Raw genomic sequence first — 22,887 nt, 5'->3', positions numbered from 1 at the left:
CATTCTCAGTATCTTACGCTATTCAATATAGGTCAGATTTTGAGCCTAAATTATTTGGCAGAATCATCTCATGTCACTGCTGCAGAAAAAATAATTTGGGATAAAAAGGAATTAAAATCCTTCCTGTGGGCAAACTCATCAAATAAGCCAAGGCATAAATAGGCATGGAAACCTAGCTAGGCTTGCTGCAAACAATTCTCTAGAACCCAAGATTGGAATTAAAAACAAAAATGGGTTTTTTCTCATTCTTTCCTTGTAAAAACAGCTGTAGGATGTAAATTGTCCCACTGAGTCAGCGCAGGATGAAGCTGAAAGAAGCCAGCCTCCATAGCTCAGTGGGTTGCTAACTTCAAAGCTGAATTTAGTGGTTTGTGTGTTGCTGCTATTAATGCTGGGGAGCTTTGATCTACATCTGACAAACGAACTAGCTCACAGTGTATGAGTACAGTGGGCATGTTGCTGTGTTTTCATGGAATCTGCCGCTAAAACTGATGAGTGGCACATCAGCATGATTTCCACAAATGGCAGGGGCTGGCTACAACCCCGAGCAACCTTTACTCCCTGTTTCCTACAACGAGGAATCCCCGCAGCGGGGGGGACGGAGGGAGCCCGAGCTCCTTTTTGACTGGAGATGCTCCCGATTCAAAGTCACCAGAATTTTTCTACATGCAAGAACTGCAGGCTTTGGCCTAAGCGTCTGATATGAGACAGCATTTTAAAGTACATATGTGGGCTGGGTGTTATATTTTTTGCAAAATCATGGCCCAAAATCAAGCAAAGATAAACAGGTCATGAATATATTTAGGCTGGGAACCAGAAGAACAGCCTTCCAGTTGGAGGAACTGCTAGTATTAAGATAAGGCACCAGAAATTTCTGTACACATTTTTCCAGCCTAAGCAGAAAATAGGAACGGGGATCTGAGAACAGGATGGGGATCTGAGAGGTGTCACAGGGGACCAGGGTGGCCCCTGGAGGCCTGGGAGGATGATATGTAAGCACAGCATGAATCCAGAGGTTACCATCCTCTCTCTCCTGAACAGGCTCCAATCCAAGGTCCTTATCCCAAGGATCCTATCACAGTTCACCTCTGCTAAATCCTCTCCTTAAATCAGCACCTCCAAGGTGACCCGCACTCTTTGGAGCTGAGCTTCACACTCACCACATCCATCTAAAGACCAGCCATCGCAGTTTTGGGACTATGCATTCTCCTGAGCTCATCTTCCCCCTCCTATGTCTCAGAAAATGCCCGGAGGCACCATTCCCTACACGTTATGTACGTAAGAAATTATGAAACCCTTCCTAACCGCATCCACGTGTTGGCCCACTCCTGCTCTCCGCTGGCACATCCATCTGCATCGCTCTCCTCCTGCGTCCCAAACCCGTGAGCCGGGTTTGACTCAAGCTGTTGGCCCCACCAGCACATTAGCCGTGCAGTGGTTTTAACCTGCCTCCAGTCGGTTCCAGTTGGGAATCCTGGCTTCTCTTGGCTGTTGCTGGAGCGGGGTGGCCGTGTCCCCTGGATTCCCGGGTGCTCACCCGCGGTGGGTGATGCAACCCTCTGCTCTCGCTGCAGATTTCCAGTTACAGCCAAATAACATGCTGAGCCCCAGGAGGCAAATGTTGCCAACAGACCTCTGTGCCGATAACTGTGCGCCTTGGAAAATGACTCAGGCTCCCCTGCGTGACACGAAGGGTTTAAAAACCGCGGAGCTGATTGATTTAATCATAAAGCTCTGCACTCGGGAGGGCCGTGTGCTCCAGGCGTGAAAAATGTACGTGGTGTTTTACGTGAGGATTTGTGAATGAAAGAATCAAACCCTCTCCCCTGAACTGTGTGGTGCTGCACTACATGCTGTTCTTCACAGATCAATGATTTTCAGGGGAGGATCTTGTAACGTGTTTTCTGAAGAAGTCCCACTGGAGATCAGCACATGGAGCAGCAGGTTTGGTAAGAGCAGGGTGTGCAGCACAGCCCTGCCAGAGCTGGGGAGCTCTCGGAGGGTTGATGACAATGTTCAAGGCAGAGCAGAAAGCCGTGATGCCCAAGGGATGCAGGAGGAACATGCACTTTGGCTCAAAATTTCCTACAATAAACTTTGCTCGAGATAAAGGAGCAAAGGAACTCCCCAAATCTCTCCCTTCCAAGAACCACCACGGCATGCTGGACTTGCTAAACCTATCCACGACTTCACAGCCTCCTTTCGAAAGTGTAAAGCCTTGCCCTTCTGCTCTGCTCTGAACACCCGAGCAGTTCCTGTCCCCTCCGAGCTCCCGCTGCGCACCGCAGAGCTGCGCGCGAGGCTGCCCGGGTTCACGCGTGCAGGGTGCATCTGACCGTGGGAAGGACCCACACAAAATGCCCAGCCCACTTAAATCCCCAAAACAGGACTTAAGCAAGGCTTCAGTAATGACTGGAATGAGTTTTCCTGTGGTGAACTGAGGGGTGAAGCTCTGTTTCCCAGGCCAGCACTATAAATGGGCATTACTCGCTGATCAGCTCTTGGTTAAAAGCATCTCACTACAGAGAAGGTGGTGCTCAGCCTCATGAAAAGGGCATGAATTGCCCCCTTCAAAATATCTATTGCCATAGAGGCAATACCACCACGGAAGATTGTAAGGGGGAAGAATCTGAGGTGCATTTCTCTATTTCTGGTGCTTTTAGTTCCTGTACTGCAGCCAGCCGCATCCTCAGCACAGTTCCCTCTTGCTTCAAGCTCGTTGGACTTCCTACTTTCCTGCACAGCACCCTCCCCATTGCACATGCAACAGAGGAACCTCTGTGTGGTGGCAATGTTTTTTTTCCCCAGGATGGAGATTTATACTCATGGCTAGACTTGCACAAACTTATTTCTTACGAAATTTTACAAATCCAGCCAAGAGAGTAACTGAAAATGTCAGTTTACTGCTGGGTTTAGTGGGAGGCTGATGCACAGGGAGGACCAGGGGGTTCTGCAAGCTGAGAGCAGCGATCTGTGCTCTGAGAATGATTCAGTGTGTGCAGATGCTTAAGGACCAGCAAGCACAAGAGTTGCAATGGTCTGTTACTGGAATTGTTTTGCATGATGGGCACTAAGGGAGCCAATCGTTGCCATTTTGGCTGGACTAAAAGCGAACAGAAGTGCTCCTGACTGGAGCGAACCCCAGCTGTGCTCTGAACCTGTTCCTCGGGAAACCAGTTCACTGTCCCAGGCATCCTACCTGGATGTAACACCCCATCGTGCCCCGCTGCTCTGCCGAGGGTTATTTGGAGGCTGCGCTGCCCCAGCCAGCCTGCTGCTAACGAAGATACCCCGTGGCATCCAACGAGCTCTGCAAAACTGCCTAGATGGGAGGAAGACGAGAGCTGTCTAAATAATTTTTCAGCTTGGCAAGTTTAGCTACTCTGAAATACTCTGGCAGCAAACCTCCCCTGTGGGATCCCCCCCCTTCCCTGGACACCCCCGCACCCTCCCTGCTCCTTCCGTGCTGTGAGAGCTGGCGGGACCCCCCTGCTTCCCTTTTTCCCTGGCTCCACAGCCATCACGCACCCAGCCCAGGGCAGACCCTGACATACCCCCCCAGCCCTTCAGCTGCCCTGGACAAGGCTGAGCCTGGCTCCCTGCCCCTGCTCCCTTGCAGCTGGGGGGTTTTGGGGTGGTTTGGTTGCTGCCTGCTTGCTCTGGGGAGGTGGGGATGCACCGTGGGGCATGCAGACAGGATGGTCCTGACAGGCTGGGGGCTTGGCTTGCTGCACTTTGCCCTTTGTTCATGTCAATGGGCAAACAAAACCACATTTAAATAGAAATAACTGCGGGTAAAGGATATGGTGGTGCAGCAGACAGGGCAGGTATCGTCTCTGGCTCTTCTCCTTTGGTCTCCCTCCGTTTCGGCCCTGTTCTCTGCACGTGTGCTAGGAACAGCCCAGCCTGGCTCCTGAGGCAGCGCCGTGGCTGCAGGGATGCTCACAGCCCTCTCATCCCATCCCCGGCTAGAGAGCCCTGTCACTTGATGCTGAAGGAAAACTTGCCCGTGCTTAATGCATCAGAAAAAAAATGTTTAAGAACAGTTTTTCCATGTGAAAACAAGCTCCCAGCAATCCTGCCAAGGTCGGTGTGAACTGCTGAGCCGGTGCTCTGCTGCGAGCTGCAGCTGGGTCTCCCACACCTGCCTTTTCCAGGCACGCAGGACACCCTGGGGAGGGGGAGCACGCAAGCCCTCCCTTCCCACGCTCTTCTCCCTGCCCTCTCCAGGGACATGTCCCACCTGCCTGCCCACGTGCTTGCTCCTCACTTAGCTAGAAAAGAAAACAATGGGCTTTCTGCAGGTCAAACAAAATGCACACGTGTGTGAAACCCGGGTAGGGATTTAATCGATGCAGGCCCTGCGGCCTTCAGCTTGGTCACCACCCTTCGGCCAGCCACCGGGACATCGTACATGGGGAGCGGGGTCTGGGTGGTCTGTTGTCCTTGCATGAAATCCCAGGGAAGAACATCGTCCTGATCCAGGGCGAGTGCTGCAAAGAGGGCATCTCCTCGTCCTAGCCCCGGTCTGAGGGTCTGCTTCGGCACAGGGCTGGGGGGCACCGAACGCGCTGCTCCGCCAGCAGTGACCTGGCTGCTCCAGGTATCACCTGCACGGCTCTTCCTTGCCTAGCCTCTCCCAGGGCCACCAAGTGAGGATTTTCTGGGTGCTCTACTCATTAATGAGTCCTTACGAATTCCCCACTGCCTGGTCCAGCGCAGCAGGAGGAGTTGCTCTCCCAGTGTGGGTGGGATGCTGAGGTCTCCGAGCCCTCTCCTTTGGTCTGCAGCGTCTGTGCTTCTTCTCGTCCTGCCCTGCTGTTAGCTCTCCGCAGAGGTATTGTTGTGGGAAGCAGGACAGTTCTCCAGTTCCTTCGTGATCCCTGCTGAGCACTGCTCCACTTTGACTTTCTTTCTTCCTCTCATTGACTTCTTAGCTCCTGCGAACAGTAAGATGACCGCAGGAGTTAACCACAGAGCAATGGATTTACATGTACAAGGTCAGCGTGGCCTCATCCCCAAATAGGGACAGAGCAGGAGGAAGCAGAGCTGAGCGAAGGAAAGATGAAGAGAAACCCGCTCACATGTGAGATGCCCGGGTACCTGGGGGAGGCTGTTGTGACCCTGGGAACAGAAAAAACATGTGAAGCAGAAGTAGGCAGAGAACCAACCTGGTGCAGGAGTGTCCCTGAGAGGGTGCCCTGATGAGTGGGATGCATTTCTTGCGTTTCTCCCCCTTCCAGCGTGGTACATGGCACACTGCCCGTGCTGAGAGAGGGCTTGTGCCTCTCCATCCCCCCATTCCTGCCACAACTGCATCCAGCCCTCACTGGGGACATCCCCATCCAGTCCCAGAGGGTCGGATGGTGTCCGCCCTAGGGAGCACAGGGCAGCTCCCTCCCCACTGCTCCAAGCAGCTGGTTTTGTAGAGCAAATCCTTTTCTCCCTCAGCTGCGGCGGAGTCCCCCGAGCGAGCAGGCACCTCCGAAGGCTGGGCACGGAGCGAGGGGCAGCGCTTGCCGGTTAAACAAGCTCCCTTCATGCTTAAGCAACAGCCCTCTACCTGTGTGAGACACTTCCCTGTCTTTACCAGCAGTACCAAAGGGTGTTTCTGACAGAGCGCTTTTTAAGACTTGACAGGCACACCGGCTTATCCTTGCCCTTATCAGGAGCAGTTTTCTGCTTATTCACCTGGAGGGAACACGGCTACAACACATTCCTCTGTCATCAGGGAAACCTCCACGGCCGCGCTGGGAGATCAACAGAGTTGGCAGAAACCTTTCTCTGAGTGTCAATAACTCACCCCTGGGAATGTGGCCTTCTCCAGTTGCCACCTCCCCGACCGGCTAAGCAAACACGAGGGACTCAGCCCTGTTAGCTTAGGTGCTGGGGAGCGCTCTCCTGGCCGCCCTGCCCAGGCTCCCCTGGCTAACCATTAGCAGGGGCTCCTCCGGCTGAGGCACGATCACTGCCAAAACACGGTACAGAGTGTCTTATCGCAGGGAAATGAGACCCCACTGCATCACCTTGGGCAAACATTTGCTTGCAGCGTGGCACGCACTGGGCGGGGGAGCACCCTCCCCTCCACTGCAGGGAAGGCGACTGGTGCCCTTGGGTGTTTCTCACAGGAGCCCCTCGGGAAGCAGCAGAAGTTGTAGCCCTGAGCTGATGCCACGAGGAACTCTTCCTCCCTACCTTTTGTCCAGGGCTCTTGTCCTCTTTTTCTCTTCTTCTGCAGCGCATGAGCTTTGTCTTTGGTGCAAAAATATTTCTCATCAGCCTGGGCTTCTTGTAGGATATCGTCTTCATATGGGGCAGCCACCTACACCAACGAGAAGAGCAGTCAGTCTGCAAACTCCCAGGCTCTCCCAGGGGCCTGATGGCCCAGCCGCATTGTTGGGAACCTTCGTGACCATTGCTATGGAGTGGTGACAGATGCTGTTGTTCATAAACCCTCTTGACTAGCTGGAAAGAGTGATATCTCTATCCCTCAGCAGCAAGTTGGGTAACAGTGTGGGAATGAGGTTTGGCACCTCGTGCAGGAAGAGCTATCACCTCCTGCAGTGAGCTCGGGTGGGGACAACCCATCTGACACCTCTCGGACCCGACAGCCTGAGCTAATGGGCTGGGGAGAGCAAACACACCTCGCTGTCCGTCGTGTCTGGCTCATCAGATTCCTGCTTCCCAGACTCAGCATCATCGTCATCTAAGGAAACACAAAAGGAAGGGTTTTTGGCTGGTGAGGGCTCATGAGCAGATGTAGAGCCACTGGCCCAGACTCTGAGAGCCGTTGAGGCAGAAAACAGATTCAGCAATAATCTGTGTTGCAAAGCAGAGGCACTGTGAGCTACGTGGCTTGAAATTAATGTTCATGGGAGATCCAACAGGGCTCTGCTGGGGAACCAGTTCCCAACAGAGCTGCATCCATAGGACTTTGCTACGCCAAGGTTGCAAGTGCTGCCCTGAAGTCTGTGGCCACGTGTAGGCTGGGAAGCTGAGGGGGTGTTTAAAAACCCAGACTGCACCTTCCTTTTGAGACCCAGGTGGGGAGAAGCATGTCTGGATAGAGGCCAAAATGCACAACCCTCGTTTGCTGCCGATGCCGGTCGGTGGCTCTGGGCAGGGAACGTGTGCCGAGGAGCAGAGGAAGGGAAGGCGGGGGAGCTGCTTCCCTGCCCAGCAAAAGGGTTGTGCTGCACACAGGCCCCAAGGCTGCACAACCCCAGACACGTACTTGCACGCACCCAACCTTCGCGCAGAGTGAAGCTGCCCGGGCCAGGGGCCGAGCCTTGCCGGCGGTGGCATCGCCCTGTCTGCACCTACAGCGGCACACCCGTGCTGGGCAGAGAGGGCTGGGGACGGAGCTGTGCCCTCTTCCAAGGGGCAGGGGCATCCCAGGACCTCAACAGACCTGACACCCAGGTCTAGCCAGGGTGGGACTGTGGGCACGGCAGCCCCCCTTGCTGCCCTTCCCGGGTGGGAGGGCAGAGGTGCTGCTTCCAGAGCCCCCGTAGTCTGACCCCATCCTCACTTCATCCTTCTGGGAGTTCAGGTTCACTAGAAAGTGCAGCAATGTTTGTGTATTGTTTCCTGGGCTTTGTGTCAGCCTTAAGGTGAGAACTGAAGAAAGTCCTGGATTCCCACACCCAGAATGTAATCAGCTGAAATTCTTCTGCTATGATGATATCTCCTCAGCATGTGAATCACAGAGGACTCCCCCCTCCTTTTTTTTTTTCCACCCTGCAAAATCCTGCTCCTGAGAGTGTTCCCAAACCGCTCCGACACGCCCAGACCAACTAATCCAGGCGAGCTCAACTTTCTGGCCGAGCCAGTAAGGCTGGTACCGAGCAGCTCTGGGCAGACGTGCTTCCTGCTCCACTCCCCATGGCTGCTGCCTCCCACCCACCCAGCAAACCCAGCACCCACGTCCTGCTGCGGTCGGGCGGGGAGAAAGCACTGCGTGTCCCCAGACTAAGGGCACTGCTGGTTTTGGGAATGGAAAGGGCTTTTACAGGGGATGGAGCAGGGAAGGGGAGGAGAGCATCCTGTCCCACCTGCTGCAGGTACCAGCATCCCTCTCTCAGTGCTCAGCCCCACGTGCTGTGCCAGCGCGGGGCACGCTTTGGAGTGAGGGGGCACAGACAGGGATGGGTTTTCCAGTGCTAGTCCTGCAAACCTCTTGCATTTTCCCCATCTCTGCTGGGTGACTTCTGAGCTTCTGCTTCCCTGAGAGGGGCAGGTAACGCTGGAGCAGCAACGTCTTGTCATGGCTCACCGTGGAGTGGGGTTTGCCAATGGATCGGGGTTAAACTGACCTCTTTAGCTCCTGGAGCCTCCGTGCCACCCAGCAGCTGGGTGCAGGGTGCTCTGCAGGGCATGCAAGGGCACCCCACGGGTGGCTCCTGCTCTGTGCTGGGCAGAGATACTGGGCTCTTCTCCAGAACAGCCGGGGTTTATTTTCTCTCTATAGATACTGACCCTGAATTTTGGGCATCCTGAAGGCTGAAAATTGAACCCTCAAAGATGGAAATGTGAAACCTAAAGTTCTCCCAATGGCCCAAAAGAGCTGGGAGCCAGGAGCACCTGGGCCCCTGTCAGGGTGTCCCATCTGGTCAGCTACTGCTTCTGCAGAGCCCAGCACAGGGAGCTCCCAGCCGCAAGATGCCTTCACCAAAAGCACCTTTTGCTCTTGCCTTCTCAAATGTCACGTTTGCCTGGGGCTTTTTACCTGGTTCTCCCTTCTGTGCACCAACAGCCAGTCTCACCCCGCTCTCTGGAAGCACCTCTGGGTCGCTCAGTGTGGCCTTGTTTGTCGGATGTGCCCGTGCGAGAGCGAGCTGTGAGATACAGGAAGCACAAATGCCGCCTTTGCCAGCAGGAAGATGGGGCCATCCCCAGCCCCTGTGTGATGACTGTGACACCCGTGGGGACCAGCACTCGTGGTGAGTTGCAAGGGAGCCCAGCACCCCTCCTGCACCAACCTGCAGGCTGGGGTGCAGGCGCTGCCACACGCCTGTCCTTGGACATGGATGGACACCCCATGGGCGCCAAAGGGGAGGGCAGGTGGGTATTGAGAGCCAGAGCTAAGTGGCCGTGGCTTTACTGTGGGCAAATACATCCCCATTGGCTTCACATGCAGCAAAGCCACCCTCCCATGGGACCTTAATGGTGGTCATAATGGTGCCAGTCCCAGTGCTGGACTCTGGGGAGGGGAAGGGGCCACGGTTGATGCCAACATGAGCATACTCACCACAGCTTCATCCTCCTCCTCCTCCTCCTCTTCGTCCTCCTCCTCCTTGACAGCGCCAGGCAGTGCCCGGGTGGCATTGGACCAGTGGCAGGGGAAGCGCAAGCCGTCCCACTCTGCCCCGTGTCTCCCGCAGGCTGCTGGCCCAGCGGGGCTGTCCCCAGGGCTCAGCCGTGGGCTGCCGGCCCCCCGCCGCTCCCGGCGGTTGTGCCAGCCCGGTTCCCTGCCACGGCTGGTGTCTGACAGGTCCAGCGGCGCATCTGCACCATCGTCCCTCGCTGCCTCCACCTTTTCTCGGAGCTCAGATCTGTCCCGGCTCAGCCAAAGCTCCTTCTCTTCCTTCCCACCTGCAGCATCCCCCAGGAAGGACCTTTCCTCCTTGCACCCCGCTGTGGTGCTCAGCCATGGGGAAAGCGGCTGCTCCTCGGGCGCAGGCTTTGGGTCTCCGTCTGCCTGCTGCCCTGGCTGACACTGCTGCATGAGGAAATGCTGCAGCCGCTCCCGGTGCTTGAGGAGCTGCAGCTTCTCCTCCAGGTGCTGGTCCCTCACGTACACCATGGCGGCAGGGAGCTTCAGCAAGGCTGCATGATCTTCCCAGCCATCATGCGACCGCGTCCTGCCTTCAGCGTCTTTGACCCTGAGCAAATGGCTGGAGAAGCTGCTGCTGTCGCGGTCGGCCAAGGCACAGTTACTTGCCAGCCCCAGCTGGTGCAGGGAAAGGTGCTTGTGGAGGAGGCAGAGCTGCTCTCTCCGGGCCGTCACCTTTAGGTTCTCATAGGATGGAGCAACCTTGGGGGAGTCTGGTTTGCTTGCTGTTAAATAACTAAAAGAAGCAGGACAAAAATAATCATGTTAATCAGAGAATTTTCATGTTAAGCTGAGAATTTCCCAGCTCCCGCAGGTGATGTGCGTGGTCTAGACATTAGGGAGCATTTCTTCTCAGCAAGGGTCATTAGGCATTGGAACGGGCTGCCCAGGGAGGTGGTGGAGTCACCATCTCTGGAGGTGTTTAAGAAAAGCCTGGACATGGCACTTAGTGCCATGGTCTAGTTGACATGGTGGTGCCAGGGCAATGGTTGGACTCAATGATCGCAGAGGGCTCTTCCAACCTGACTGATTCTGTGATTCTGTCTCTCCTGCTCTTTCTCCATCCCGCTGCCTGTTGCAGCTCCTGGCCCCGTGCACCACGGTTGCCTTCGGGGACGACGGTCCCAGTGGCCGCGGGAGTCAGGCAGCCAGCAGCGGGTCTGCGCACAGCACACACCGCAGGAAGCCATCACCATCCCACCATCCATCCCTGGGCCATGGCAGCTCCACGCAGGGGGTTGAGCGAGTGGGGGGATGCGGTGACTGCTCACGTCAGCACTGCTGCTGAGAAGTCACTTGTCAAACCATGCCTTACAGCCAGAAACATCCTAACTACCTGCTGTTGGGCTTTCTTAGTGCCTTGGTGGGCCTGAGGACCTCCAGGACAGAGGAACAGCCCACCCTCCCCTAATCTCACTCAACGGGAGATTTTTACAGCCATGCTAAGAAGGTCGGTGTGGTGCATGAACCTGCCCCACAAACCGAGTCCCGGCTGTTGCTGGTGATTTGGCAGCTTCTGTGTGCGTGGGTTTTTCCTGGTAACACTTGGCAGATCCACTCCCACTCTGGGAAACTGGCTGTCTCTACAGGTGAACTCACTGGCTGTGCCCAGCCCTCTGCGGGGAGGACAAGCCCGGGGAAGTGCTGAGCCCTGCAGGGAAGCCCATTAGAATAGATAAGGAGGAGCAGGGATTGCTGCCACCCGTGAGGCAAGTCCTTCTCCTCCCGGCTGCAGGTGGGGGCACCCGGTTCGCCTTCTGGGTCTGTCTGATGAAGCTGGAGAGGCTGATCTCATCGGACTGGATTCCAGTCATTTTTTGCTGGTGTAAACTGGGAGACCCCCCTCCCCAAGACTGTGGGAGAAGTCTGGAGAAGAAGGTGGGCAGATAGAGCGAATACTGGCCATCTCATTGCAGTCTGCCTGGTGGGACAGCTGCAAGGGGCCATGGATCAGGCCCACACCGCGACCCACGAGCCCCTCACTCACGCCTCAAGGCTGGGGCTGTGCTCGCGCTCCGGTGGGAGAGGAGTCTTCCTTGCCGGGGGGGACACTGCTGTCCCCGAAGGACTTTTTTCCAGGAGGCAGGGTCTGGAGCCAGGTCTCACCAGGGCGATGGTTCCGTGCAGCTGGTTGGCGATCCTCTGGGATGCCTGTGGCAGGGGAGGAAAGTCCAGGTGAGCTGTTCTGCTGCACACCCCAGGCAGCACGTGGCCGAGGGGAGCCCCGCCGAGCAGACACAGCTCTTCACTGGCATGAACAAGACAGCTCCTGAGTGCTCTGTTTGGTACAATTCTGGTCAACAGCTCAAGCGTATTTTTATTGCTTTTCCCAGGAAATTTCCCCTTCATGTTTTCTACAGGATCTACAGTACTCCTTGTTTTCTGGCTGCACTGATTTGTAGCCCAGGAGGTCTTGTGCTTCCTCTCCCGTCAAGCCATGAATCAGTGGCTCAACCAAGATAAGACTCTGCAAATTCCCTGACCCCTAATCAGGCCACTAGACTTTAATTCATGCAAGCTCCTGGCATGCACTGATTTGGTGGTTGTATTTCCAGTGCAGTACCTGGCTGCGAGGCCAGGACATCATCATTTCCATCTGCTGTCATGAAAGGCTCTCCACATGTTCTGACTTGCTTCTCCCCTGCCCACCTGGAGATGTCACCAACCCTTCCTGTGATCCCTATTAATTATCCTCACAGCCTGCCTGCAGCCTTACCAAAACCCCTTCTCACCTGCTCTTTCAAGTTTTCTGTGGGGTTCAGGTAAGCGAAGCCTGTGCCAAAATGTGGGGGTGTATGCAGGCTTGAGTTCCCACGACCAGGAACAGGGCTCCAGGTCCTGCAGTCTCATCTTCTAGTACCCAATATCACTCTATCACTCAGCATCCTTTGGCTGACACATACTCTCTGTGTTTTTTAAAGGCATGGCAGGCTTGCATCAATGCACAAATGCCAGCCCTCTGAAAATACCAATATTCATTACACTGCAGATGGAGAGACAGCTGCAGTGCTCTGGGGCAGGGCTGCTGTGGTGTGTTTGTTCTCAGTACCCACAGCTCCCACAGTTTACATGTTCTCCAGGCTTTTCCAACACTCACAATGCTCCAGCTTCTTGCTCGCACAGATAATGGAGAGCTGACTCTATAACTCAAGATAAGCTATGCTGAGATGTGGCTCAGCAGAAGCTCCTCAGATCCTTCACTCCTCAGAGCTTTCCCCAGCCAGATGTCTGAGAGAGGAACCAGAGCAATGGGCAGAGGACTCAAGGATGCTAGACGTGTTGTCATGGAGAATAAACACAGGAGCAAACAAAGATGTGCACACTCACGGCAGGGACAGGACCCTGTGCCAAACTCCAAATGCTTTGCTTGCAGTGAGTGGCGATTTCTGCAGAGAGGATGCATCTGGCATTTGGTAGGTGCCCTCCTCGGCTCTGGCAACGGCAAACTGCCCAAGTCTAATTGTTTCACCCCCTAAGTGCCTCCTACTCTTTCCCTGTCCCAGTCTACCTCTCTTGATCCAGTTCAGGTGACCACAGTGGTGGGGAGAAGGTCTGAGGTCATCAGGCTACCTCCGGCAACTCACCATTTCTGTGAGGCTGACTTCTTGGAGGCCAGTGCCTGGGGAAGTCCTGCTGCTCGGAGAACTTCTCTGTCCCGCAGGCTTTTCTGCAAAAAAGACACAACCAGCCACCATGATGGTCCCACAGAGCTGTTGCAGGCTGCCCTGCCCTGCAGCATGCTGGAGTCTCGCAGCCTCGCAAGGATGCCACTGGCTGGCACCAACCACCTCCTGTTGAAGATTTCGAGCCAAAATTTCTGTCTGGCTCAAGCCAGACCTGATTGAATGTACCCTCCATTGCATGTGTGGGTGGCAGCAAGGCAACAACATGGTCTCTGCATGAAATGGGTCTAGGTCCACAACTGCACAGCACTCGTCTTACAGTGAGGGCACCCAAGCACTCTTTTCTCTAACACAGAGCAGCGTGTTTCTCCCTTGACATGCATTTCCCCCCCCCAGCAGATATTCTGCCCATGGCAATGTTCATCTGAGCTGCCAACAGCTTGGTCTTTGCTCTCCAGACCCTTTCCCAGAGCAGCTTTGCACCACAGCTCAGCCACTCTTCCCATCCCAGCTCCCTCAAGGATGGTGGGAGCCAGCAGCACCCACCTTCTCCCAGCTCGAGGCTCGGCACATCGTGGTGGGCTGCTTCTGCTCCCCTGTGAGCTGTTTTCTCGGTGCCAGCGTTCTTGCTCGCTGGGGACAGTAAAGCCAAGGGGGAGCTGGGGGTGGAGCTGCTTTCTCTAGAGGTGACTTCTGGCTGCTTTGTCCTGTCCCTGTTGAAAGAAGAAGGACACGAATGAATGAGAAGGGGCAGGAGAAGGAAGGTTTGAGAGCCACTGTACTGGGAGCTCTGAGTTATAGAGCCCGATATATAAATATACATATTTATATATATCTGTATGTGGATATACCGGATCCTCAGACTCACCTCCTTCCATGGCAGCTTATTGCTAGCTCAGCTGCAGTCTGGAGCATGGGACAGCGCCAGAACGACAGCTCAAGGTCTGATTTCCCCACTTGGCTGTGGGTAACGTCGCAGGAAGCCATGACGTTGGGTAAGCCAAAACCCAACTGCGGCTATTGCAAAAGCTCTGTGAGAACCTGTACGTCCTGGCTGGGCTTTCAGCCTGATGGAGGGGTGGATCCAGCACAGGGATGTGGCGGCTGTCCCCCTTCACCATAGCGAGCTGGTGGGGCTGATGCTCTTGGTCACTATGAGGGAGTCACTGAGTCTCAGAGACCCACGCTTATGTCATGGACAAAATCCTGGCTTGACCCTGATGCTGAGACATGAGTGTTTGGCTGGAAATCTTTCAATCCAGCAGCCAGGAAGGAGCAGAGCAGAACAGCCCAACCTGCAGCTCTGAAACTCCTCAGGCCTTGGGAAGCATCGAGGAGTAAAAGCAAGAGTTTCTCTTTAAGCGGATGGTGCTTCTGTGCTCCAAAGAAAACACATTTCTAAACTAATCCCTCAGTGCTAATTCCTCTGGACTTTAAACCCTTGAGGAACGAGCTGATTTGTATATATTGGCCAGCCTGGCAGGTTACGTGGCTTTCAGCATAGTGCTCTGCTGGGATATGAACCTGTTGGTGCAGATCACTTCTCCCTCTTAATCCCATCTCAGTCCCTTGCACGTCACTGTGCAGGAGAGGAGCTGGTGCCATGGAAAAGCCACGGAAGCCCAGGGTGAGGTCTGTGGCCAAGGCGAGCAGCCCAGGGCTTTGCTTCCCCCATGGGGGGTGTTGAATACCCTTGTTCCCCAAGAACCGAATCCTTGGATGCTGGTGAACAGAGGCGTGAGCAAAGGACTTAGAGACCATTACGGGTGTTTCGGTGTCTAACATGTACAGGAATCCATAGAAATTAGATGCTAAGTTACCCCTGAGGATGCCGCGGTCTGGACGTAGCCCAGCTGAGCTGCGGGGACGCCTCTGTCCTTACCAACACCCCTCGCAATGAATGAAACCCAGGAGAGCACTTACTCCAGGCTCCGGAGCCTCTTCAGTTCTTCCTTGAGAGTTTTGTTCTCTTCCCTCAGGCGGTTCGTCTCGTTAGCTGCAGGGACACAAGTTGTGCCTTTACCCCCACGACCCTCCCTGGGCCAGCCAGATCCCCAGGGAAAAACACGCCGAGCCCAGGCGGTGCTGGGAGCTCTGCCAAAGGCAGATCCATCACACGTGCTGCTTGATTTCCATTCACCCGTGCTGAGCTGCTGCCGTGACTTTCCTGCCTTTGCCAGAGCATTGCTTCTGTGGTGCCAAAGGCATCTTTTTTCCAGGCAGCTGACACGGCCTGGCCAGCTCGGGGCTGCTTTCGGCGTGAGCATCTCTCATTTTGCTGGAGGGCTGGAGGACTGCACCGCCCCAGCTCTGCCGCTTCGTGAGAGCAGTCACCTCTGCTTGGGGGGCACGTGGGCTGCCACCCGCAGTTCCTGGTCAGAGCTGATTTTTCAAGACCCCCACACTCACATCGGCTCCCTCCCTTGTCCCCATCCCCAAACCCCTCCTGGGTGCCGGGTCACCGGGAGAGCTCACGTGCAAATATCTGGGAGAGGCATTAACTGAGCGAAGACCCGAGCTTACAGCAGGCAGTGGTACGTACTGAGGATGAAGATGTGCTGCAGGCTCTGGAAATGGGACGTCTCATACTCATTCTGCTTCTTTTTCGCCAGCTCCTGGGTGACCATGCATCTGTCGCAGAGACCCGCTCGCAGCCTGGGGGGAAACCCATGGCCAGCAGCTTGTTAACATCCAGTTCCCATGAGGGAAATAAGCTCCTGCCCTCCCCACGGAGAAGCGTGCGCACCCAGCCCACCACCCCGAGTTGGAGAGAGGAGTTATCACCCGCACAGCCCAGCCCTGGCCCTTCCACCCCCCAGCCCCACCACCAGCAGCTTAGGGAAGCTCCTCTGCATGTGCCCAGGCTCCCCCAGCAGCTGAGTATGAGCAAAAAAGTGGTTCAGGTGCTACATCCCGCTCCTGGGAAGACAGCAACCCCCAAACCCTCCCCCAGGAGGGTGCATTCGCTGCCACGGGACAGCACCCTATTGAAAAATAAATTACCTGTTTTCTAACACCTTTACATTTTCTTTAAGCACCTTCTGTTGTTCCCTTAACTGGTGATTTTTAGCAAACAACTCTTCAATTCTCTGAGCATCGCTAATTGAAGAAACAGAGCAAAGAAAAGAGGGTTATTAGAGTTCTCCCCCAATTCTGTGCCTTTATCTGCAGCACCTTGACAAGGGGAAGGATTTCTGCTCTGAGCCCACCGTGCCGCTCACACTGGAATGGCTGAATTGCTTTTTCTTGTGTGGCAGGAGGGGAAACAAAGGTGTTAGAGGCCAGACGCCGCCCTGTGACATCCACCCTTGGAGTTAGCAGCTTGCTGCATCCCATTTTATTGCTTCCCAAGAGAGCGAGCACCCGTCAGCATGAGCATCACTTGCCGTCGGGAAGCTAAACTGGAGGTGGGGACTTGCATGGCAAAAGTCACCAAAAGGTTTACATTTGGCAGAGCCAGAAAGGCAAACCATGCTCTCGAAATCCGGCAGCCTTGGAGGAGTGCCCGGGAGGTCTGGAAATGAACTGACATAACCCCCCTCCGCCCCCCATCCCGCCACGGTGTGGGTAGACGTGTTGCTCACCGGCACTTCTCCATTGTCAGCTCCGCCAGCTTGCTTTGCAGACCTGGAATAATTAACAGAGATTGAGAGGCAATTGAATAATAATAATAATAATAATAATAATAATAATAATAATAATAATAGAATTTATTGACAATTCCCCTGTAGTTTGGAGACAAAATGCAGTGATGGAACTTCAGGAGGGTGAACCTACGAGGAACGGCTGAGGGAGCTGGGAGTGCTTAGCCTGGAGAAGAGGAGGCTCAGAGGTGACCTTAGTGCAGTCTACAGCTACCTAAAGGGAGGTTGTCGTGGAGTGGGAGTCGGCCTCTTCTCCCAGGCAACTAGCGATAGGACAAGAGGACACAGCCTCAATCTTTGCCAGGGGAGGTTCAGGTTGGACATTAGGAAGAATTTCTTCTCAGAAGGGGTTATTAGACATTGGAAGGGGCTGCCCAGGGAGGTGGTGGAGTCACCATCTCTGGATGTGTTTAAAAAAAGACTGGACATGGCACTTAGTGCCATGGTCTAGTTGACATGGTGGTATCAGGGCAATGGTTGGACTCGATGATCCCAGAGGGCTCTTCCAACCTGATTGATTCTGTGATTCTGTGACTGGCTTTGCAGAAACCTCATCATTTGCAAACCTTATTCCTGAGAAGGAATAACACCTTGCCTGCGTTAAACAAGATCGCAGTGTTAATGTAGCTGGAAAAGTAGTACAAAATGTGAGCACATTTTGTATTTCCACTGTTTAGTGAGTCTGCACTTCCCCCCCACCCCCAAAAAGTCTGTTCCAGTTTTGTTCCTGGTTATTTCTCGTTACAGCACACATTTCCCAGGTGGGCAGTATTTTATAACTCTCAGCACTACAAAGTGTCTTGGAGGATATTTACAGCTGAACAAGAACGGCTTTCGTTGGTGGATCTGCAGATGCTAGATCTTGTCAGATCCATTTTATGCAAAGTAGATGTAAACATGTGGTTTAAATTGCTCAACAGTTTCCTCTAACTCTCACATGGCTTGAAATTACACAAGAAGGGAATAAATTCATAAGCCCAAATCCTCCAAAAGCGCTGTTGTTTTGTTCATAATATTGGTACTGGGAATTATTCTAATATGAAAACAATTGGATTTGGCATTTGGTTGCTTAACCTAATGGTTCTTATTTTAATAATGTATGATCCAGGGAATAATTTATTCCCTAGAGGAATAAACTCTCTAACCTGACTCTAGGATTTTCTTTAACAGAGCCTCATACTCCTGCTGCTTCGGTCTTATAGATTATTGCATCTTTCCACTTTCCTTTTATGCAAGTATACTCCAATCCACGCTCGGAGAAGATGCCCAGCGGGTGTGCATGTTGCTTCTGCAAACCTCCCGATTCACCTTTATCACAGCCCACAGCAGCAGGAGCAGGAAAGGAGCCAAATCCCCCGTGATTAATGCTTGGAGCAAGTGGGATTCCCGTAGGTGGGATATCGGATGCAGGAACACCCTCTCTCTTCTGTCCCTCCTCATCATCCAAAAAGTTACTGATTTTCTCAGTAAACCTTGTTCTCCACCGGAATAAGATGGATAAACCAGACCAAGGTGCCATCGGATGGTGTGGTCCCCCGAGGGCCAGGCTGTGACCCTGCATCCCCATCCATCCCTGTGGGTGATGCTTGCTGAGCCCTAATTCCCAAAGCTCGCTAATCCACACCCGCTCCTCCTCCCATCGGGTTATTTCAAACCAGATCAAGGTGGCATCACAAAGAAACAGATCTCTGCTGGTTTTTAAGAAGACTTCTCCTGTCTCCTTACCTTGGACCTCCTTCTCATGGATTTCCTTGAGCTTATTCAGGAACTCTGCAAAGCTCTCCGTGGTCATGTTCAGGGCTGTGCCGCACGCCGGGCTGCTTCCAGTGTGAGGGTGTCCTTTTGTTTCAAATTATTCAGGTTTCAGCCTAAAATAGAAACAAAAAGTCCGATAAAAGAGAAGTGTCTTCTGTATGGGGTGTTCTGGGAAGTCCTAGAAACAGGACAAAGCCCAAATCTAGAAAGTGAAATCGTTTGCTAAGCCACGGGCATGCACAAAGCAGCGAGCTCGTCCGGGGAGGCGTTTTCAGACCTGCCCACCCTGCCTCAGCCCCAGGCTGGGGGCACGGGCAAAGCGGAGAGCAATGGCTCGGAAAATGGGAGAACTGAAAGCCCAGCTGAAAAATCAGGCTTTTCCTCTACTTTTTGAGCTGTTTAAATCACATTTCTCTGGGATGAGGCAGGGCATCTTCTTGAGGAAGGGATTGCAGGGCTCGTGTCGGGACCACGTTGCTGGGGACTGATGATGGGAAAACTTGTGGCAGCCTTGGTGCTCGAGCCTGATGGACTCATCTCCCACTGGGTCCTGAGATGCTCCCATGCATCCCTCCTCCCTCTGGCACCATGCACAGCTTCTACCGAGGCAACACGTACCTCTCGGCCGCCTTACTGTCATCGCCCGGGCTCCTCGCGTGGCCTCGCTGGCTGCAGCCTCTTCGAACCCTTGGGAGACACAAAACCGAGTGTTATTCAGCCCATTTTACAGAGAAACCTGGAGAGGTGATGCACAGAGCTGAGCCCAGCAGGAAGCGTGATGGGTGCAGAGCCGGTGTGGGCACAGCACCCACGGGGCTGAATGTGAGCTGGGGCACCCCGGGGTGCGGTGGCTGTCCCCCCAGCTCCTGCCCTGGGCTCAGGTCTCTGCTCAGCCTGCCCCTGCCTCAGTTTTTCCATTGCTGTTATGAGGTTATTAATGCTCCATCATGCTGAGTGCCATCACTCAGTGCTGGCAGTAGCATTCTATAATCCCTGAGAACAGATAAAGTGCTCTGCTCTCTAAAAAAACCTTGCTTCTTCCTTTTTTGGTTGAAAACTTCCCCAAAAAACAGGCGAGGTGGAGAGCAGCCCACGGCACCCCCACCTCAGTAAGTTGGGAAAGGCAGGAGGTAAACAAACAGCCTGAAAGTAAAGTGGTTGTTTTTTAAGAATTTTGCCCTAATCATTTTGAAATTACTAGCAGGGCTGTAAAGCAGAAACTTTAGAGGTGAGAAAGCTCACTACATCAGTGATGACCTCATTCCTCCCTGGGATGCTGTTGTTGGGATAAACTCTTTTCCTTTCCATCAGTCAAAGCCTTGGAGAGTCTCAGATCCCTCAAAACAGCTGTGAACGCAGGTCCCTCCTGGACTGTGGTGGTCCCAGGGAGGGGTGTGTGTCCGAGCATCCCTGCAGAGCATCGTGGAGGGTCCCCAGGGTTTGGGTGTGCAACCTCCCTGCCCCTCCGAGCAGGTCAGCAAAGCCCTGCCCACCCTGAGGTGTCCTCCAGGACCACCCAAACCACGCTGGGAGAAGAAGGACTTCCACGTGGGGGCATTCAGCATCTCCACGTGGGAGCTTCTCCCCTAAAAGTCACAGCGTGTTACTGAGTCACGGCCAATAATCCCGTTCCTGACAAAGCACCTGGGCACACAGCCTTCAAGCATGCAGAGATGACCAGGGAGAAAACCTCCCCTCTGTTGTTTGAAGGTGAACGGCTGGGCTGGGAGCTGGGTTTTGCAGCCCCACGGCAGCACGGGGAGGTTTCCGCCGGACTCCGGCACGCTCCCAGCCCGGCTCCCTGCCGGTGCCTTTATCTGCATGCAGAGCAGAGGTGTGCCGGATCGCCTGCATATGCAAGATGTGGGCACGCAGAGCTGGAAGAAGAAACTTTCCCCTAAAGCATCTGATTTTCAAAAGAAATGAGGCACGCGCCAGCGAGCAGAAGCAGCGAGCTCGGCTTGTGCGCTCTTCGCTCGCTTGGATTGGCGAAGAAGCTTCCTTGCCTTGTGAGCAAACAAGCAACAGATCTCACTGTCTGAAGAAAGAATTAAAAAAAATATTCATCACTCACACATCCCTGGGCAGAACCTACCCTTTCCCAGGGCTGCGGGATCTCTCCCAGCAAGCAAAAGCCACCCGAGGCACAGGGCGGCTTGTCGTGGCTCGCACAGCTCGGGATCGGCCGCCGCGAAATGGGATTGGGAACCGATCTCTGCTGCTCAGCCCCGAGAGCCACAGCTGAGTAACAAGCCAGGGGAAATAACACCCAGCTCTACTCCAAAAAATAAAACAACAACCCCCTGATGTTAACGGGAAGCACTTTGCAGGGTCGCCGAGTCCTAAATTCGGCTCTGCCCCGGGCAGAGCACCTCCCCGGGGCGGAAGGGAGGTTGTGAGACCCACCGCTGCTGTTGCGGGGCTGAAACCCCAAGTGCTGGCTGGGGAGGCTTTGAAGTGCTCAGGCACTAATTCCCATTGCATTCGCCAGTGCTGCAAACTGGGCAGGGATTGCAACTGGGAGCAGAGCTGGTAGTGGCCGCGTGGGCTCCCTACCATGCTCGCTGGTGCTGGACCAGCCCCTGCCCACCCCAGCGCTGCCCTCTCCCCAGGGCTGAGCAGCACCCAGCATCTTGGGCTTTGGGGCTCCAGGTGGGACATGCCGGGAGGGTGACACCCAGGCTGGGGTTCAGGAAGGCAGGGCTGGGCTGGGCTGTGGTGGGAGGCAGAGGGCACGGGGCAGCCCAGATGCTCAGCACCGGATCTGGATCCCTGCTGCTGTGAGTCAGGGCTGCGGGCAGAGCCCGGCAGATCAGGATGTGGGGCTGGGCTGTGGGCAGCAGCTTCGCCTTCCGTGCATGGCTGTGGTGCCACCGGGGCTGATTTTCTTTTCCCCAGAGCCCCCGGGTCAGCGGGGATCTGTGACCTGCTGGGGATTTGGTCAGTGGGGAGAAGCTATTGCCATTTTTGGTGCTTTTTGAGATGCCAGCATCCGTCCCTGCCTGCAGACGGGACTGCCCTCTGCGGCAAACCCGGCGAGGACTTGGGGTCTCTGGTCCGTGCACACACACAGCTACAGAGATGCTGCACGAGCGTTGCCCCTCGGGTATCTGTGCTCAGGATTTGGCCTTTTGCCGCAGCAGAGCAACCCCACAGACAGCCCAGGCTCTCAGAGGGCTTCGGCTTTGCTGCCTTCTTGCCTGGTGTGGACTGGCAGAGGCATAAAGCCGCAGCCCCCTGCTCCTCCGCCCCGCTCAAGAGGATTTATTGAGGGAGATTTATTGATGAAGACCAGACCACAGGGTCCCTCAGTGTGGAGCTCCCTCCCTGAGACAGGGATTTCATTTACAGCCCTGAGCCCTTTCCAGAGCTGTCACTGTAATATACACCCGGCGGTGCCGGACGCGGGGCCGGGAGCAGCCCTTTGGCGTGCTGGCGGGGCCAGGCGTATTTCAAAGTGACGGGTGCCCTCTGCGAACAGAGCCCCAGTGTCGGGGACCGAAGGCAAACTCCTCATCCAGCCCCTAAACCTGGCGGGTTGGGAAAGCCCCAGGGCAGGGCGGTTGCTGATGGCTGTGGCTTTGCTCACCTGCTCGCTGCGTCCCAGCTCAGGGTGGGACACGGGGTCCGTGTTGGGGTGCAGGGTCCGTGGCACGTCAGCTCTCACACATGGGGCTGGGGCAGCCCCCGGCATCGCCTGGGTACCGATGACATTGCTCCTCAGGGTGGGATGCTCCTGGCTGCAGCTGGGGAAAGGAAAAGCGACAGGGAGGTTATTTCCCAGGCCATGGAAGGGATTTCCCATCCCTTAGGAATGGACGGGCTCAGACAGCGCAGCCATCCCCCATTCCCCGCCCCCTGGGGGGCTTCTGCCCTCTCATTACCGGGACACCGGCCATGGCACATCCTCACCCCCAGCACTGCTTCCTTTCAGGAGAATAAAGCAGCTCATTAGCTAAATGGGCTTAAGATGTTAAAAAAAATAATATGTCAGGGCTCTGAAGTTCTGACACTGACAGATCAGCGAAGCTTAATGGATTTACAACCAGATATTTCCTCATCAGCAGCGCTGGAGTTGTTCAGCTTCAGGCTGGATTTATGTAATATACCTTTCGCAGGGCGATTGCCAGGCAGAGCTGCTTTCACCAGCCAAACTTTCTTTTCTTGGCTACCCTACTATGTTCCTGGTCTAATTTTAGAATTATAAATTGAATTTATACCCATAAAAGCTGCCTGATCACTCATGGAAAATATACAGTGCCAGGAGTATTTTGCAGGCCAGCATGAAGCTGTTCCACTTTGCTGATGTACTGTGTGCTTGGCAGACTGGAGAGAGATTTTTGTGTTTGTTTTTTTTGCTGGGCATTTGTTTATTTATATGATTTAATGTGGCACAGGCTGTCCCAAAATGGAGCCCAGCGCTTGCTCTCCACCACGCTGGTTTTGCCCGCGGGTGTTGGACAGGGGCTGGCAGATTGCAAAATTACCCCCCGACAGGTGAGACGGGAGGAGCAGCTTTGGCTCTCCCCTC

General features: G+C 54.6%; 1 protein-coding gene across 1 annotated transcript; it reads right to left on the bottom strand.

Annotated features, from left to right (window-relative positions):
* Window positions 1-4,821: 4,821 nt before the first annotated feature.
* Window positions 4,822-18,393, bottom strand: RBBP8NL (RBBP8 N-terminal like). Its single transcript, XM_068416431.1, has 13 exons — window positions 18,327-18,393; window positions 16,542-16,584; window positions 15,961-16,056; window positions 15,500-15,612; window positions 14,881-14,953; window positions 13,504-13,670; window positions 12,919-13,001; window positions 11,322-11,485; window positions 9,251-10,070; window positions 8,729-8,837; window positions 6,645-6,706; window positions 6,196-6,322; window positions 4,822-4,940 (listed from the first exon to the last, which is right to left on the bottom strand). Exons 1-13 carry the CDS (start codon window positions 18,391-18,393, stop codon window positions 4,822-4,824), a joined length of 2,043 nt encoding a protein of 680 aa, XP_068272532.1.
* Between the last annotated feature and the right edge of the window lie 4,494 nt (window positions 18,394-22,887).

The sequence above is a fragment of the Nyctibius grandis genome, chromosome 19 (genome assembly GCF_013368605.1).
Source record: "Nyctibius grandis isolate bNycGra1 chromosome 19, bNycGra1.pri, whole genome shotgun sequence".
In the NCBI taxonomy this organism is placed as follows: domain Eukaryota; kingdom Metazoa; phylum Chordata; class Aves; order Nyctibiiformes; family Nyctibiidae; genus Nyctibius; species Nyctibius grandis.
The sequence above is the reverse complement of the archived record's forward strand: the minus strand, read 5'-3'. Positions and strand labels throughout refer to the sequence as shown.

Bases quoted from the DNA above. Each gene is read 5' to 3' on its own strand.
- RBBP8NL (XM_068416431.1), bottom strand. From the start codon at position 18,393: ATGACCACGGAGAGCTTTGCAGAGTTCCTGAATAAGCTCAAGGAAATC. The intron at 16,057-16,541 runs GTGAGCAACACG...TTCTTCAATTAG, and splicing joins CTGACAATGGAGAAGTGCCG to CGATGCTCAGAGAATTGAAG. The intron at 8,838-9,250 runs GTGAGTATGCTC...TGTATCTCACAG, and splicing joins AGGAGGAGGATGAAGCTGTG to CTCGCTCTCGCACGGGCACA.